The sequence below is a fragment of the Crinia signifera genome, chromosome 1 (assembly GCF_055691185.1).
Source record: "Crinia signifera chromosome 1, ASM5569118v1, whole genome shotgun sequence".
NCBI lineage: Eukaryota > Metazoa > Chordata > Amphibia > Anura > Myobatrachidae > Crinia > Crinia signifera.
The window spans coordinates 329,750,155-329,763,818 of NC_139217.1; the positions used below are offsets into that span (position 1 = coordinate 329,750,155).

The 13,664-nt window shown below is 45.6% G+C and overlaps 1 protein-coding gene across 1 annotated transcript in view; it reads right to left on the reverse strand.

The window, feature by feature from the left end:
* LOC146029557 (Fc receptor-like protein 5) overlaps positions 1 to 5,715 on the reverse strand; it is a 38,899-nt gene extending 33,184 nt beyond the window's left edge. Inside the window, exons 1-2 of the mRNA XM_083158357.1 lie at positions 5,576 to 5,715; positions 553 to 616 (exon numbers count right to left, since the gene is read on the reverse strand). Of these exons, the coding sequence (XP_083014483.1) occupies positions 553 to 580 (28 nt within the window). The 5' untranslated portion in view covers positions 581 to 616; positions 5,576 to 5,715. The remainder of the gene's footprint in view (positions 1 to 552; positions 617 to 5,575) is intronic.
* Positions 5,716 to 13,664: the final 7,949 nt, after the last annotated feature.

Sequence of the window (13,664 nt, forward strand, 5' to 3'; positions counted from 1 at the left end):
GTCGACATTTTCCCATGTCGACCTAATGGTGTCGACCTAATTACTGTCGACCATCATTCTGTAGACCAAATGACCGCATCCCGGTCAGATGTATCAAACCTCAAAAAGTGACAAAATGGAGAGTGATAGACAACTAGCCAATCAGCTCCTACCTGCCATGGCATACACTGGGTTTGAAATATAACAGGTAGGAGCTGATTGGCTGGTTGTTTATCACTCTCCATGTTATCACTTTTGAAGCTTGATACATTTATCCCCTAGCTGAAAAGAGCTATTCTGTCATTTTCCCATCTCCAGCCAGTCTAACCTATTACCTTTGCTATGCTGCACACACCAGCAGCAGGTATGTGTAACACCAGTTCACTGCTGCTTTATATGCAGTGCAGTAGTAAATGGACATACACTACCTCCCCACTTGGCTGGTGATAAGGACAACTCAGTCCTGATCTAACTATAAAATAGGGATTGACTCCTGAATTCAGAACGATTGGAAGGTGTGATATAGAGGGTGTTTCATTTTGTAGGGTAGAAAGATATTTAGTTGCAACTTACCAACGAGAAAGTTCTTGAGCCAAGGCATTGTAACTGAACTGAGTCTTCTATGATAATACTTGTCCTGTTGAATGCATTTGAAATTAGTTATCATTTACTTCAGTACATGTTTATTAAGACATATTTCCAAAATGTGTGTTTTTTTGTTGAAGGGACTGCAAACTCTGAACTAAACAATCCAAACAAAAGTCACACACAGAATAGCTGTAGTTATGGGCAAACACAAAAGCATGATAACTTCTCCTAATGACAGTATCCAATGAACTACTAAAATTACACTTATGAGATGCAATCATCAATTGACAAGGACTAGGATTGTTTTCCAGTAATATAAAATACTCAGGTCATACATGCCTACTCTCCTGGAATGGTCTTTAGGCTCCCAAAAATCAGATGGCACTACTGGCACCCAGGAAAAAATATGCAAGAGTACAGCAACCTAGCTCATACCCCCCTCCCTCTGACCCCCTCTTACTACCATTCCTGGAGGAAAAGTGGGCGGGACAATTAAGTAATTCAAATTGAGTTACATTATCATAGTCCCGCCCCTGCGGAATTCTGCAGTTAATGTGGGTACCGCATAGTGGTGGCGTGGGGCTGCAATAATGCAATCACGTTTTCACATCCTTGATCACCTTGCTCTGAAAATACAACCTTTTTGGGAACTTCACTATCTTCATATGCATGCATTCCCACGCCCCGACACTCCTTCCATATAGGAAGGAATCCCACTTGAGAACAATGTTCCATTCAGATCCATCCACCACTGACCGCATTCCTTTCACCAGAAGTCGTGCATGATATGCAGTAGTCAGTCAGACTCTGCAGTGCTGAGGATTCGCAGGGGTCAGCCAATCTTATCAGTTGTCACTGCACTGGAGCAATGCTGAATTTATCCATTGCTACTAGAAAGTTATCTCACCCCTGAAAATTAGGATAATGAATAGGCCCCAAAGTTTGATGGCTAGTTACATTAATATTGTCATATTCTTTTATATTCTGTTTTTAAGTGACAGTGGCAAGACCCTATGGTTCCCTGGTTGCCAGGGCAGCCGAGAGGGGGCGGGTACTAATAACTCAGGCCCGGGATTGCTGGAGGGACCCGGCGAGGGTCCTGGTCTGACCACCCCTTTCTCTTCTGTCCCTCTAGGGCAGCAGCAGCAGCAGCACAGACCTAAAGCATGTGCTGTGCTCAGGGCCGCCGACAGGGGGGTGCCGTGGGTACAGCTCTCCTGGGCCCCAGCCTCTGGAGCTGCCCACAGTGGCACGGCGACACCACCCACCCCCGCACAGTGCCTCCTACACCCCCCCAGCCAGGCACGCACAATACACAGTGCAGCCTGCAGAGCGCCGAGCCTAGGATACAGAGTAGCTCGGCGCTCTGGAGGCTGCACTGTGCAGTGTGCGCTCCTGACAGCCCATGAAGGAGTGGTAAGTAATGGTAATTGGGGGGGGGGGGAGGAGGTAGGGGGGAGGCGGGGTGCATGCGTGGGGGGGATTAGTGCCAAACTGTCAGTCCCAACATTTCTAGTGGCGGCCCTGGCTGTGCTGACTGGAGCAATGCTCAGGCTCATCATGAGCATCTCACTGACAGCGTGATAGCTCATGCCGAGCCTGCTGCACAGCACATACGGCAGGTGTGTGCTGCTGCTGTGGGGGGGGGGGGGGGGGGGATAACACTCCCCCCTCGATTTCATAGTTTTTTTTTAACCCCCTAAACCAGTGGTTCCCAAACTGTGTGCCTAGGCACCCTGGGGTGCCTCAGGACACTTGCAGGGGTGCCTTGGATTGGTGGATCAGGATCAATTCATATTATGAATGGTCAATGTAACAGGCAAAACCAGTGCTGGTTGCTGCCAATCATAATATATGTGCACAAACAGGAGCAAATCCTGTCCCTCACCAGATAACTGTGACACACAATGCACTTCATTTAATAGTTTTTTTCTGAATTTATCGATAAGAAGCATTTGGCCTAGGGGTGCCTTGAAAATATTTTGATGCTCTAGGGCGCCGTGATTCAAAAAAGTTTGGGAACCACTGCCCTAAACATTTTGGGGGCATGGTCACCTCCCGCTTTTAGGCCACACCCCAAATTTTTACAGGGGCCCAGCATGCCTCTCGGCTGCCCTGCTGGTTGGATGTGGATGGAGAGACAGGCAGTGGCGTAACTATAGGGCCGCAGCCCCTGCGGCGGCAGGGAGGCGCCGGGTGTCTGCGGGCACTATTGTTTCTCCCCCATCTTCCCACTCCTTTTGGGTGCAGCGGGGAGCTGGCAGGGGGGTCCGTGCGGCGTGGGGGTACTACTACCTGCGGTCAGGAAGAGGCTGGACACTGGAGTTCCCTGCGGCTCTGAGAGTATGACGTTGCCCGGGTCCCTGCAGTGAAGTGGAAATAACGCGCTACCGACGTGCGGCGGCGCGGGAAGCGCTTCTGACTTTGAAAACATTGGGCGCATGCTGATTGGCTGAATCTCAGCCAATCAGTGTGCGGCCAGTGTTTTCAAAGTTAGAAGCGCTTCCCGTGTGTGATCACATTTGATAATCCAACATAAACTTCTCGATATGTATACCTATGATTAACTGGTATACCTCATTATTGGACACTGGCCTCTATTTCCATACCAATACTCCCTACGTACAATTAAAATTCTAATTCCAACGGCATTGTAGAAAAGGTTGTACAATAGACTTTAACATCTAACAAACTGGGATCGATACACCTTTAATTTTGTACAGACTTGACTTAACCGCCTCCCACCTCCCAATGGTGTGGATGATCACTTAGTGCTTAAATAAACGGAAGTGGGACTCCAGAGCACACACCTTTGCTGAGGAAGCCATACAGGCGAAATGATCGTTCAATCCTAATCCAGGTGACCGCAGCAGTCCAGAGATAGAGAGTACCATTAGCTGAACAGAACGCGGTAACCCCCCGTCTCCCCGCCCTTTCACTGTCTCCTTCCCTTCCATCTCTCCCCGATGCGGTCGCAGCAGCACAGCACTTCCACCGCTTGATGCACGGGGCCTCATACAGCTGTCCTCTACCCCCGTTTGGTGCCGCTCACCACCCACATCTCACCAGTGGCTTTTAGAGCAATCCCTGCACTGTTATCAAACAACAGGGTGCCCTACTCCAATAGCGAGACAGCAGATCACAGCATCTTTATTATATCCCTAAATTGTTAAAACCATAAAACCAGATAAGCTTGCCCGCAATACCCACCAGCCCATATCTATTGATGGCAGCTGGCAGTGGATGACTTAGGTCTGAAATATAAAGGGTGACCTTTTTTTGACCATCTAATGACTAACACTGTTTACTGTGGTATATATAGCGGAGCATTAGCAATCTGGGCAGAATAGCATATTTGGGAGACTTTTTCTTCACAAGTCCTTACTATCACTTAGGGGAGACGGTTACCCCTAACCTTAATTACATGGCATTCTCTGTTCAAATGTTATATATTATACAGTACTATAAAAATTCTCCACAACTGTTGAGATTGCTGCGGTTTGTCACAATATAATTACTGGTTGTAATTAACCTATTAAACTTTGTTATTTGATTAAAAAACTCGCTGGCTACCAGACAACAAGGAAAAAACCAAGATTGCACTTGGCAATCTTGCCTTAGCAATTGTGCCTTTGTTACTAAATTTGTATTAAGCAACAGACAACAGTGTTGCAACTCAGAGATTTTATATATGTTTGAAATTGCTTTGAAAAAACTATCACATCATCCTCTACAGTGATAGTAGAAGATAAACGTATAAATGACTATATACACTGCTCAAGTGTCTTTACTATAAATGATGTACATAGTGATTAACAATAGTTATACCATTGAGAAAAAACTGCCTATGCACTAATTGTCAGCAACTGTGTTTAATTGATATCCAGGACACCTGAGCTTACTTTGAAAAAAACGGCCTATGCACTACTTGTCAGCAACTGTGTCTTCATTGTAAACACTGTACTTAGTGATTTAACAACAGTGCTGCGATTTATTGATTCCTCACACAGTATGTAGTGAGAAGCTGTCACTAGTTCCACAGTGACAGTAGTACCTAATTGTATAGCCAGAGAAATCATATCTGGCTTTGGTTTTTCTTGTATATATATTCAATGTTTTATGTGTGTCTTTTTTCGTGTGTGAGTCCAATTGAGACCTTCTTTTAGATTTTTGAGCTATTAAAAGTTAAATTTTAGTAAAACAACCAGGGGCACTAGCCCACAACACCCTTACTTCTACGCATATAGGTGGAGTCTTCCCCTAGATGCACAACCCCCAGTATACCAATCTCTAAATTAATTCAATGAATCATTCAAAAGAGTGCCCCAACAAAAAGAGAGTCCTTTTTCTCTTTCTCTGTTCTAGATTTTTAGTAAATATTGTATCCATAACCCTGATCCTATCCTACAGGGAACCCTAATCCACTCCTCCTGCAGACTAACCTAACCATCCCTTTCGACAACCTAAACCCTAACTGTCCCCTCCCCTAGCACCTAACATTAACCCTAATACTCACCATCGGGATTCTGACCATCGGGATGGTGAGCATCGGCATATTGACTACATCCCAGATAGAGTGATATATTCCACGGATATATGGATCCAACTTAATCAGAGCTAAAATCTTCCGACTTTTAGTGAACTCGGACACTTTTACATTAGCCAACGTTGAAAAATGTCCAATTTTTGCGGAAAAATCCGACATTTCACAAAATTTTACTCTTATTACTTTATATGTACAAAGGATTGAATGTTATAGATAGAAATATATGGGATACATAAATAGATATGGGACCGATCTGCTGTAAAACATGACATATGTAGATTGAGCTACAGTATACAATAAATAGATTGGTATAAAATAAGTATGAAAGATAGATTGCTAAGTACAGTATATATGCAGTATTTGATATAGATTAAAATGTAATTAGATTGATTTTTATGTAAATAGATATATTAATGTAGAGATAGATTTACATAGAGATATATAGATTTAAGCACTGGCTACCTGTCAATGATCTGCTGTCCTTTTTTCTCCAGTGTTCTTCTGTGCTCTAATGTCCTGTCTTTTAATATAACATTTGTGCCAGGAAAGAAGTTGACGCCAGTTCCTTATCCCTTTATTACGCAACAATTACTTCTGGCAACAGTGTGTAATGTACTTTTGTATGAAGAAAACAGTAGCTGAACTATAAGAGATTTCAACCAGATAATATACAGTTTTAAACATAGCAGGACAGCACCAATCTAGTATGGTAGTTAAGCTATACTGCCTAAGAAACGTTTAGAATTAATCTCTTATTAACTCTAGTTGTTTTTATATTTACTTTTATAGAGAGGTATTGCCAAAATGCACAAACTGAAATATCACAGCATTAAGCAACAACTATCCATGAGACAGTTTTCAAGAGGAACTAAGTATGACAGCCACATCCTGTTGTCCAACTGATCACAAAAGATATGACCATTATGCTACCATTACATCTGCATCCTATATTCACTTATTGCTGTATTACTGTACTGCTGGGTACACACCAGAAAGATTTGGCCTCAAATCCCCCAATTTCGTTACAATCACGATCGATTGTATGTAAATTGGGCATGTTATAGATCCGATTCTGATCCGATGCGGGTCCCCTCTGGTCGTTTGGTCGTTTTGCAGACCCTACCTGCTGCAGTCAGGATTTGAAAACGACCTATTAACTGGGTATCATAATCGGATCAGATGCAGATCTTGAGCAGATCCTGTGCTCCAGCAGATCGTGCAACCATCGTATGGTTGTCTCACGATCTGCTCACAATCATGATTGTTCTGGTGTGTACCTAGAATAATTGTAGGCTCCTGTGTGTCCATGCTTCTAAGTTCCACCTTGATTACATTTATCCTGATAAGCAAGTGTAGGCTCCTGTGTGTCCATGCTACTAAGTTCCACCTTGATTACATTTATCCTGATAAGCAAGTGTAGGCTCCTGTGTGTCCATGCTACTAAGTTCCACCTTAATTACATTTATCCTGATAAGCAAGTGTAGGCTCCTGTGTGTCCATGCTATTAAGTTCCACCTTGATTACATTTATCCTGATAAGCAAGTGTAGGCTCCTGTGTGTCCATGCTACTAAGTTCCACCTTAATTACATTTATCCTGATAAGCAACTCACCAATTGTAACAAGGTACGATTTAAGGTTTATGCAAGCTACTGTACATCTTTAGTCTCCTAACTGGTCTTCCCAAGAACAGACTCTCACCACTGCAATCCATCTTAAATGCTGCTGCTAGGCTGATCTTCCTCGCAAGACGCTCATCGTCTGCTGATCCGCTCTGCCAGTCCCTCCATTGGTTGCCTATATATTACCGTATTCAATATAAAACACTTCTACTTGCATATAAAGCTATTAACCATACTGCACCAGCATATATCTCTGCACTTATCACAAAATATCTCCCATCTCGACCACTCCGCTCTGCACAAGATTTGCGTCTCTCATCTGAGCGGATCACTAGCTCCCATTCACTATTACAGGACTTTCATCGGGCTGCTCCCATCCTATGGAATGCCCTTCCATGCACAATTAGACTCTCCGCTAGCCTCCAAACTTTCAAGCGTTCCCTGAAAACTCACCTCTTCAGGCAAGCCTATCATATTTAAGTTCTACACGCATAACCCTCTGAGGCACTTATGTATTATATAGCTTCACTTCTGGACTTGTAACTTGGTGGGACTGCTATGCTATTACTGATGCCTGTCCTTGTGTTTCCCTCCTATATACCTAATAGATTGTAAGCTTGCAGCAGGGCCCTCTAACCTCCAAGTCTGTCTGTTACCCAGTTTGTTTTATCACTGTCTACTATTGTAAAGCGCAACGGAATCTGCTGCGCTATATAAGAAACTGCAAATAAATAAATAATAAATAAATCTTTACATCCAATTCTCTTTGATTATGTGGCTAAGTGGTACTGGTCAAACAAAAGACTACACAAACTGTGATGTCCGTGTCCTGTATTAGAATGCATCTAGTGCATATCTGTACATGTGATGTATATGTGTGATGTATATCTGTGCTGCCATGGTTACTTGTTCCTTGTACTAATAACCCTTTGTATTACAGTTTGTGCATTGTTATTTTTAATGTCTGTAAAGCACCTTGAGTCCTGTTGGAGAAAATGCGCTATATAAATAAAACTTACTTACTTACAGTACATAACTCATGAGCATCAGAGACAGAGCTGTAACATCCTCCTCCTCCTCCTCATTGTATCAGCATAGGAATGCATGGCTAAACTACTATATTACAAGCTTTAATGATGTCCTGGTATCAATCTGTTGGAAAAAAACAACAGAGTAATCTTATAACATATTGGCTCATCATGTTTACATGGGGGTGATAATGTCAATAGCAGAATACTGACACAGCGATAATGTAATTTAGCTGTGTCATACACATGACCTCTCACACCGAGTATCAGGAAGGATACTGTAAATTCTTTGCTATTTGGATCCAATATATTGTATATTTATTTAGTCCTTTCTTTTTTACATGTTAGAATGATTAAAAAGACTAACGGTATTTTTCAGTAAAATTCAGAAAAGAAACAATTAGAAGTAGTGAAATACATAATAATAAGATGTATTTGGAAAATACAATGGTATAAAGAGTGTAAAGACTGGTAGTTTTGAAGAGTGTGAAGACAGTTTTGACAGAGCAAGTTCATTAATACCCCTTTCAGATTGGACCTAACTACCGGGTTCATGCCGGTTTGTTGCCAGTTTGACCCGGTAATACTGTAGTTGCGATCTGAACAGTGGCGTAACTATAGCACCGCAGCCCCCGCGACCGTGGGGGGGGGGGGGGGGGGCGCTATGCATGTGCGGGCGCCAGGGGCTGCAGTGCTATAGTTACGTTACACCCCGCCGCCCGCCGCACCAACCCCCGCAAACCCCCCCATCCCCAGTCTTTACCTGTGTTCAGTATGCGCTGGTCCCGGCTCCCTTCTTCTGCTGAGGACCACCACAAAATGGCCGCCCCCATATAGCACACAGTTCTCTGAAACTGTCTGCTGTATGGGGGCGGACATTTTGTGGTGGTCCTCATAGCAGAAGAAGGGAGCCGGGACCAGCGCGTACTGAACCTAGGTAAGACTGCGGGGGTTGGTGCGGCGGGCGGCGGCCGACGGGCGGAGGTGCGGGTGAGTGACTGGGCACCCTCCCTTTAACGGCGGGGGGGGGGGGGGGGGCGCCCAAAATGTAGTTACGCCGCTGGATCTGAAAGGTCCAGCAAACCGGCATTACGAACTGGTTAAAAACAAAGTTCTTACCGGTTCATTGCTGGGCTGCTGTGCAGTGTGACCGTTTTAACCGGGTACAGAGATGCGGTTCCTGTTCACACTGATGGAGGAGTGCTGCCTCCTCCCCGCCCCGATGACGCTCCGCCCCCGCATGATGTCAGCATCCCTGCAATATTGCCTTCACTGAAGGGGTCTGAAGAGAACAAAATGTAGGGTCGTTCCGGGACTGAACCACTTCAAAGTCCTGATGCGACTCTGCATTTTGCAATGTGAAAGCGGTGTGTTTAAACTGGAGCAAGTAATAAATATGAAGATGCACATAATGTAATACTAAAAGCAGATGAAGCAAAAGGAAGGTAAAGTAGATCCCTTGAGAGGCTGGGTACAGTAAAGGGTGTGTAGCCAAATCTGGGATGTCAAGTCATGACCCCGTTTGATATATATACTATGCCCAGATCATATGGCCTGGGCCCCTGAAACAAGCCCAAGTTCAGATAATCAGTTGTCCCCCCCTCTTGTTATGATCCGCCTCCAGCGGATCGGTGTAAATGTGCAGTTTACATATTCTGTTTGTAGAGAACAGAAGAAAGAGAGTATGTCACTCTGTGATGCACCTGGAGATCAAAGTTTATTCAAATGTAACTTTTATTGTTATTACTAAAAAATGGCAAAGTATGGACACACAATAAACAAATTGACACACATGAAACACAAATGTGGTTTAAAAAGGATAATATACCCCAACTTAGTGTGAGCCCAGTGTTTCTCCCCACCGATGGATATTTAAGAAATCAGGGTCAGAGTCCACTAAATTAATTAATGTGTCTGGTGGCTGTATTTGGGAGACTGACTGTTAGTTTCCAATATGCTGCAGGTGCACTACACTTTGCACTGCTGTGATTAAATAATCATTCAGATACCCCGCAAGAATTCAGAGTGCGGTGCAATAAATGTGTACACATTATTGGAGAGACTGAGTATTTGTATCCAATCTGGTGCAATTGCATTCAATCTCGCATTGAAGCAGTTAAATTAACCATAGGTGCCCCGTATGAATCTATAAATCAGGTACAATGTAAGTGAGTATCAATAATGTGACCCACATGAGACACAGCGGTGGGTCCCGGGTTCGTCGTAGCCTCACTGGTGTCCCTCAGTGCGGATGGTGTCTGATGTGATCTGCCACCTCACAATCAGAGCGCCGTATCGCAACAGAGCCTGGACATGGAGCTTCGGCTGTTACCCACTGACAGTCCGGAAGTTCCAGGCGTGTGTTGGAGACGCCGGTTCCTGACCTCATGGACGAGCCGGAGACTAGCGGTGTTGACGTCACACACCGCGGCTCTGACTCAGCGAGCTCAGTGGAGAATGACGCTTGCTTGGTGCAGCTAATTGGAAAAAATCACACAATATTTTACATTGGTATGTGGGGGAGAGGGAAATGGGAGTCACAACTAAGGCTGACTGGTCAGCGTACGCTTCTCTAAGGGAGCTTCATCAGGACCTGATGAAGGTCAGGAACCGGCGTCTCCAACACACGCCTGGAACCTCCTGACTGTCAGCGGGTAACAGCCGCAGCTCCGTGTCCTGGCTCTGGTGCGGTACGGCGCTCTGATTGTTCAGGCACTGAAGAAGAACTGCGAAGCGCACGCCGGCCTCCACAAGCCGTGCGGTCGCTCCCTTAGCTCTTTACTCCTGTCTGATTGCCTTATTTCTAGTCCTTTTAAGGACTCTAATGTTTATTTAAAATTGTCCTTATTTATTGTGTACCGCCATATGCAGCAGCCCTAGGTGATCGGAGCGGACCTACGGTGTTTCCGCCTATCAGTACTGGGTGATACATCATTGACCCCACGATCTGATAGGGACGGGAGCAAGTCGCCTGACCCTTTGTGACACTGCTCATACCACTGCCGATACCCGCTGATGCTGGGCACACAGTTTAATACTCGTGATTACTTGCGCACTGGGAAGCTATATGTACAGAAAAGCGAGTTTTCCATACATTGAGATCAGTTGAGCAGTACACACCAGGCGATTTCGCCTACTGCCCTGAATCCTACCTCGCTACTGTGCTGGTCCGTTTACAGGATCTATACGCTGCACAGTATACACCTCAAGGGGTATCGCAGTATAAGGATCTACATAAGCATATCCCAGCTACATTGTAACAACTGGCCCGCCATCAACGTGCAGTTACACACAATTAAACTGTTAGAAGTTTTCTTCTCTATATGTGAGCCAATCATAACATGGTGTGTACACATAAACAGGACACTGACAGATGATCAACTGTATTATAATATATAGGATTATTACGTCCCCCCAGGTGCATTATAGGCAACACAGCCAGCACATGGGGAGAGACTATCTAATAATAACACAAGTTTAATCTAGAAATACAGTGCTAAGGGACGCCGCATGAGCCCAAGTTTTTAATTTCACTTATTTTTACTTGTCCTTGTTCCATGTTTTATGTAGTCTGTCATATTTCGCAGCCTTTCTTTTTTAACATTGACCCAATAAAAGGTATATTTTAAGTCTTACAATTTATCTAAGGTGCACCACGACTGAGACAAACCCTGCCCCTTCTCCATTTTTGTGTCCTTGCCAGAGCCTGCTGGCAGTCTTCATTTCAGATAAGTCAGGGGTTCTCTGCATCCTTATTTTTGCATTATCTTTTTGATACCATCTCTGCATTGTTGCAGTTATCTGCAGTGGTGTAACTATAAAATTTGCTTCCCCCTGACAAGAAGTTTGTGGTGCCCCCCCCTCCTCCAGGCTCCTCTCCAGCGTGTTTCCCCAGTGTGTGATGTGATGACGTCACACGCATAACGGAGAAGCTGAAGCAGGAGAGAGGAAGAGAGACCAGCATACACTGCTCCTTCCCTTGGCTCCGACGGATCCCAGGCCGTCCTAGCACACCCATCCACCCGCCCATCTTGTACACAGTAGCCAATAGCCGGCTCTGTGTACAGTCAATTAAATCAGTGGGGGAATTTGACATCTCTGCCATGGCCCTACCCGCGCTGTGGCTGACTCGCCTCCAGTGCTCAGTCAGTGGACAGCGGTAGTCAGCAGCATGTCAGTGCGTCGAGTGGGTGCCGGCGCCCACACAGACCCTGCTGCTGCTTGCTCCCCCAAGCGGCTGCTCAGGGGGTTCTGATTTCCTAGTGCAGGTATAGAGGGTTATTATCATTATCTTTCTATCTGTGCATTTGTTGCACCCATTGTATACTTAGGGACATTCACCTAGTTACCACCTTAGTGCATTGTTGCACCTGGGGGGTTATTTTTCCCACACATTGGTAGGCTGGGTGTGTACGCCATCTCACCCCACCTTGCCGTGTGTTACACTTCCTGCAGGCCACCTTGTTCCACTCAAGACCAGGCGGCACCAGCCTGGGGCTGGACCTAATTCAGCCCCACAAACGTGGCTGTTATTGGTGAAGTCTTAGCCCACAGGAGGCCAGCAGAACCGTGGAATCACGGCAACCGGGTCCACACACCCAGTCCTACCTAACATTATAATCGGCCTACAAAAGATTTCTGGAGCTGTCCTTGTCTTGTCCAGTCCTGTCTTGTTCCGTCTAATCCAGTCCAGCCTATTGCTGGAGTATAACTGCATGATTCCTGCTCCACATAATTCAGTCCAGTTTTCTGGTTCCAGTCAGAGTATGGAGGTGGATTCTGTTATAGTCCTGTTAGGCAGACTTAAATATTATGAGGACATGCAGAACCTCATTTTACAAGCCTTCCTGGGGCTGTCCATCAGAGTAGATACTCTGCAGAAGCAAACATCTACTAAAGGAGAAAAGTTTTTTGACAAATCAAAATTTTGCCAATCATGCAGACAAAGAGGAAATGGCACCTTTAAGAATCACTGCTCTCCACCTTCTGTGTTTGCCAGTAATCAGAGTCCTGGGCAATCAGTGGTTGTGCAGACTGTGGCTGAGCAGTTGTCTAAATCACCCGTTGACAAAAGTCAGCTGCAGGGCCGGCGCTACCCACTCAGCAGCTCCTGCAAAGCAGGGAGGCGCCATGCTTAAAAGGGGCTGTCTCCCTCCCTGCTCTGCTAAAGCTGCCTCAGCCCTCACTGTCACTGTCTCCTGCAGCGCCTGTCTGACAGTGGGCGGGCGGCATTATAAAGAGCTGCTCCCTGCACCGCGAGTGCACACAGCCTGCACGCCACCCGCAGTGCCTGTCTGACAGTGGGTGGCAGTATGGAGAGGCTGAGCAGCTCCCTGCACCGTGCACACACTCTCCTCCTCCTCCTGCGACCTGCCCCCTCTTCCTCACGGACACTAGCGCTGAGGCATGTAGCGCTGTCTGTGAATGCCTGGATGACATGCCATGTCCGGATCCGTCCCCTACCCATTGCTCCCTGCGCATGTCAATCAAATGACGAACAGGCAGCAGCTCCGCTCCCATTCCTTCCCTCTTCTCAGTGTGCTGTGCCAGTGCCACTGCCAGTCCTCAACACTCCGCCCTCTCTATCTCCTCCCCTTTTCTTCCATCTCCTCCTTCTCACACGAGAGGGGTGTGATGGTGTCCTCAGTTAAACAGCAAAAATAAAAAGTGAGTCTTTTATTATACATGTTTATAACAAATTTTTTGGTACTTGTTTCCTAGAACGGCCACACCGATTTTGATCGGGTCGGAAAAATCGCGTCGATCGCATCGCATGCGATGCGACCGACGGGATGGACCCGATTTTTACATTGAATCAAATGTGAATAGGGTCCCTGGGACCCTATTTTACATTGGATTCAATGTAAAATTGTCCCCAGGCCCCAATTTTAACCCCCCTGATG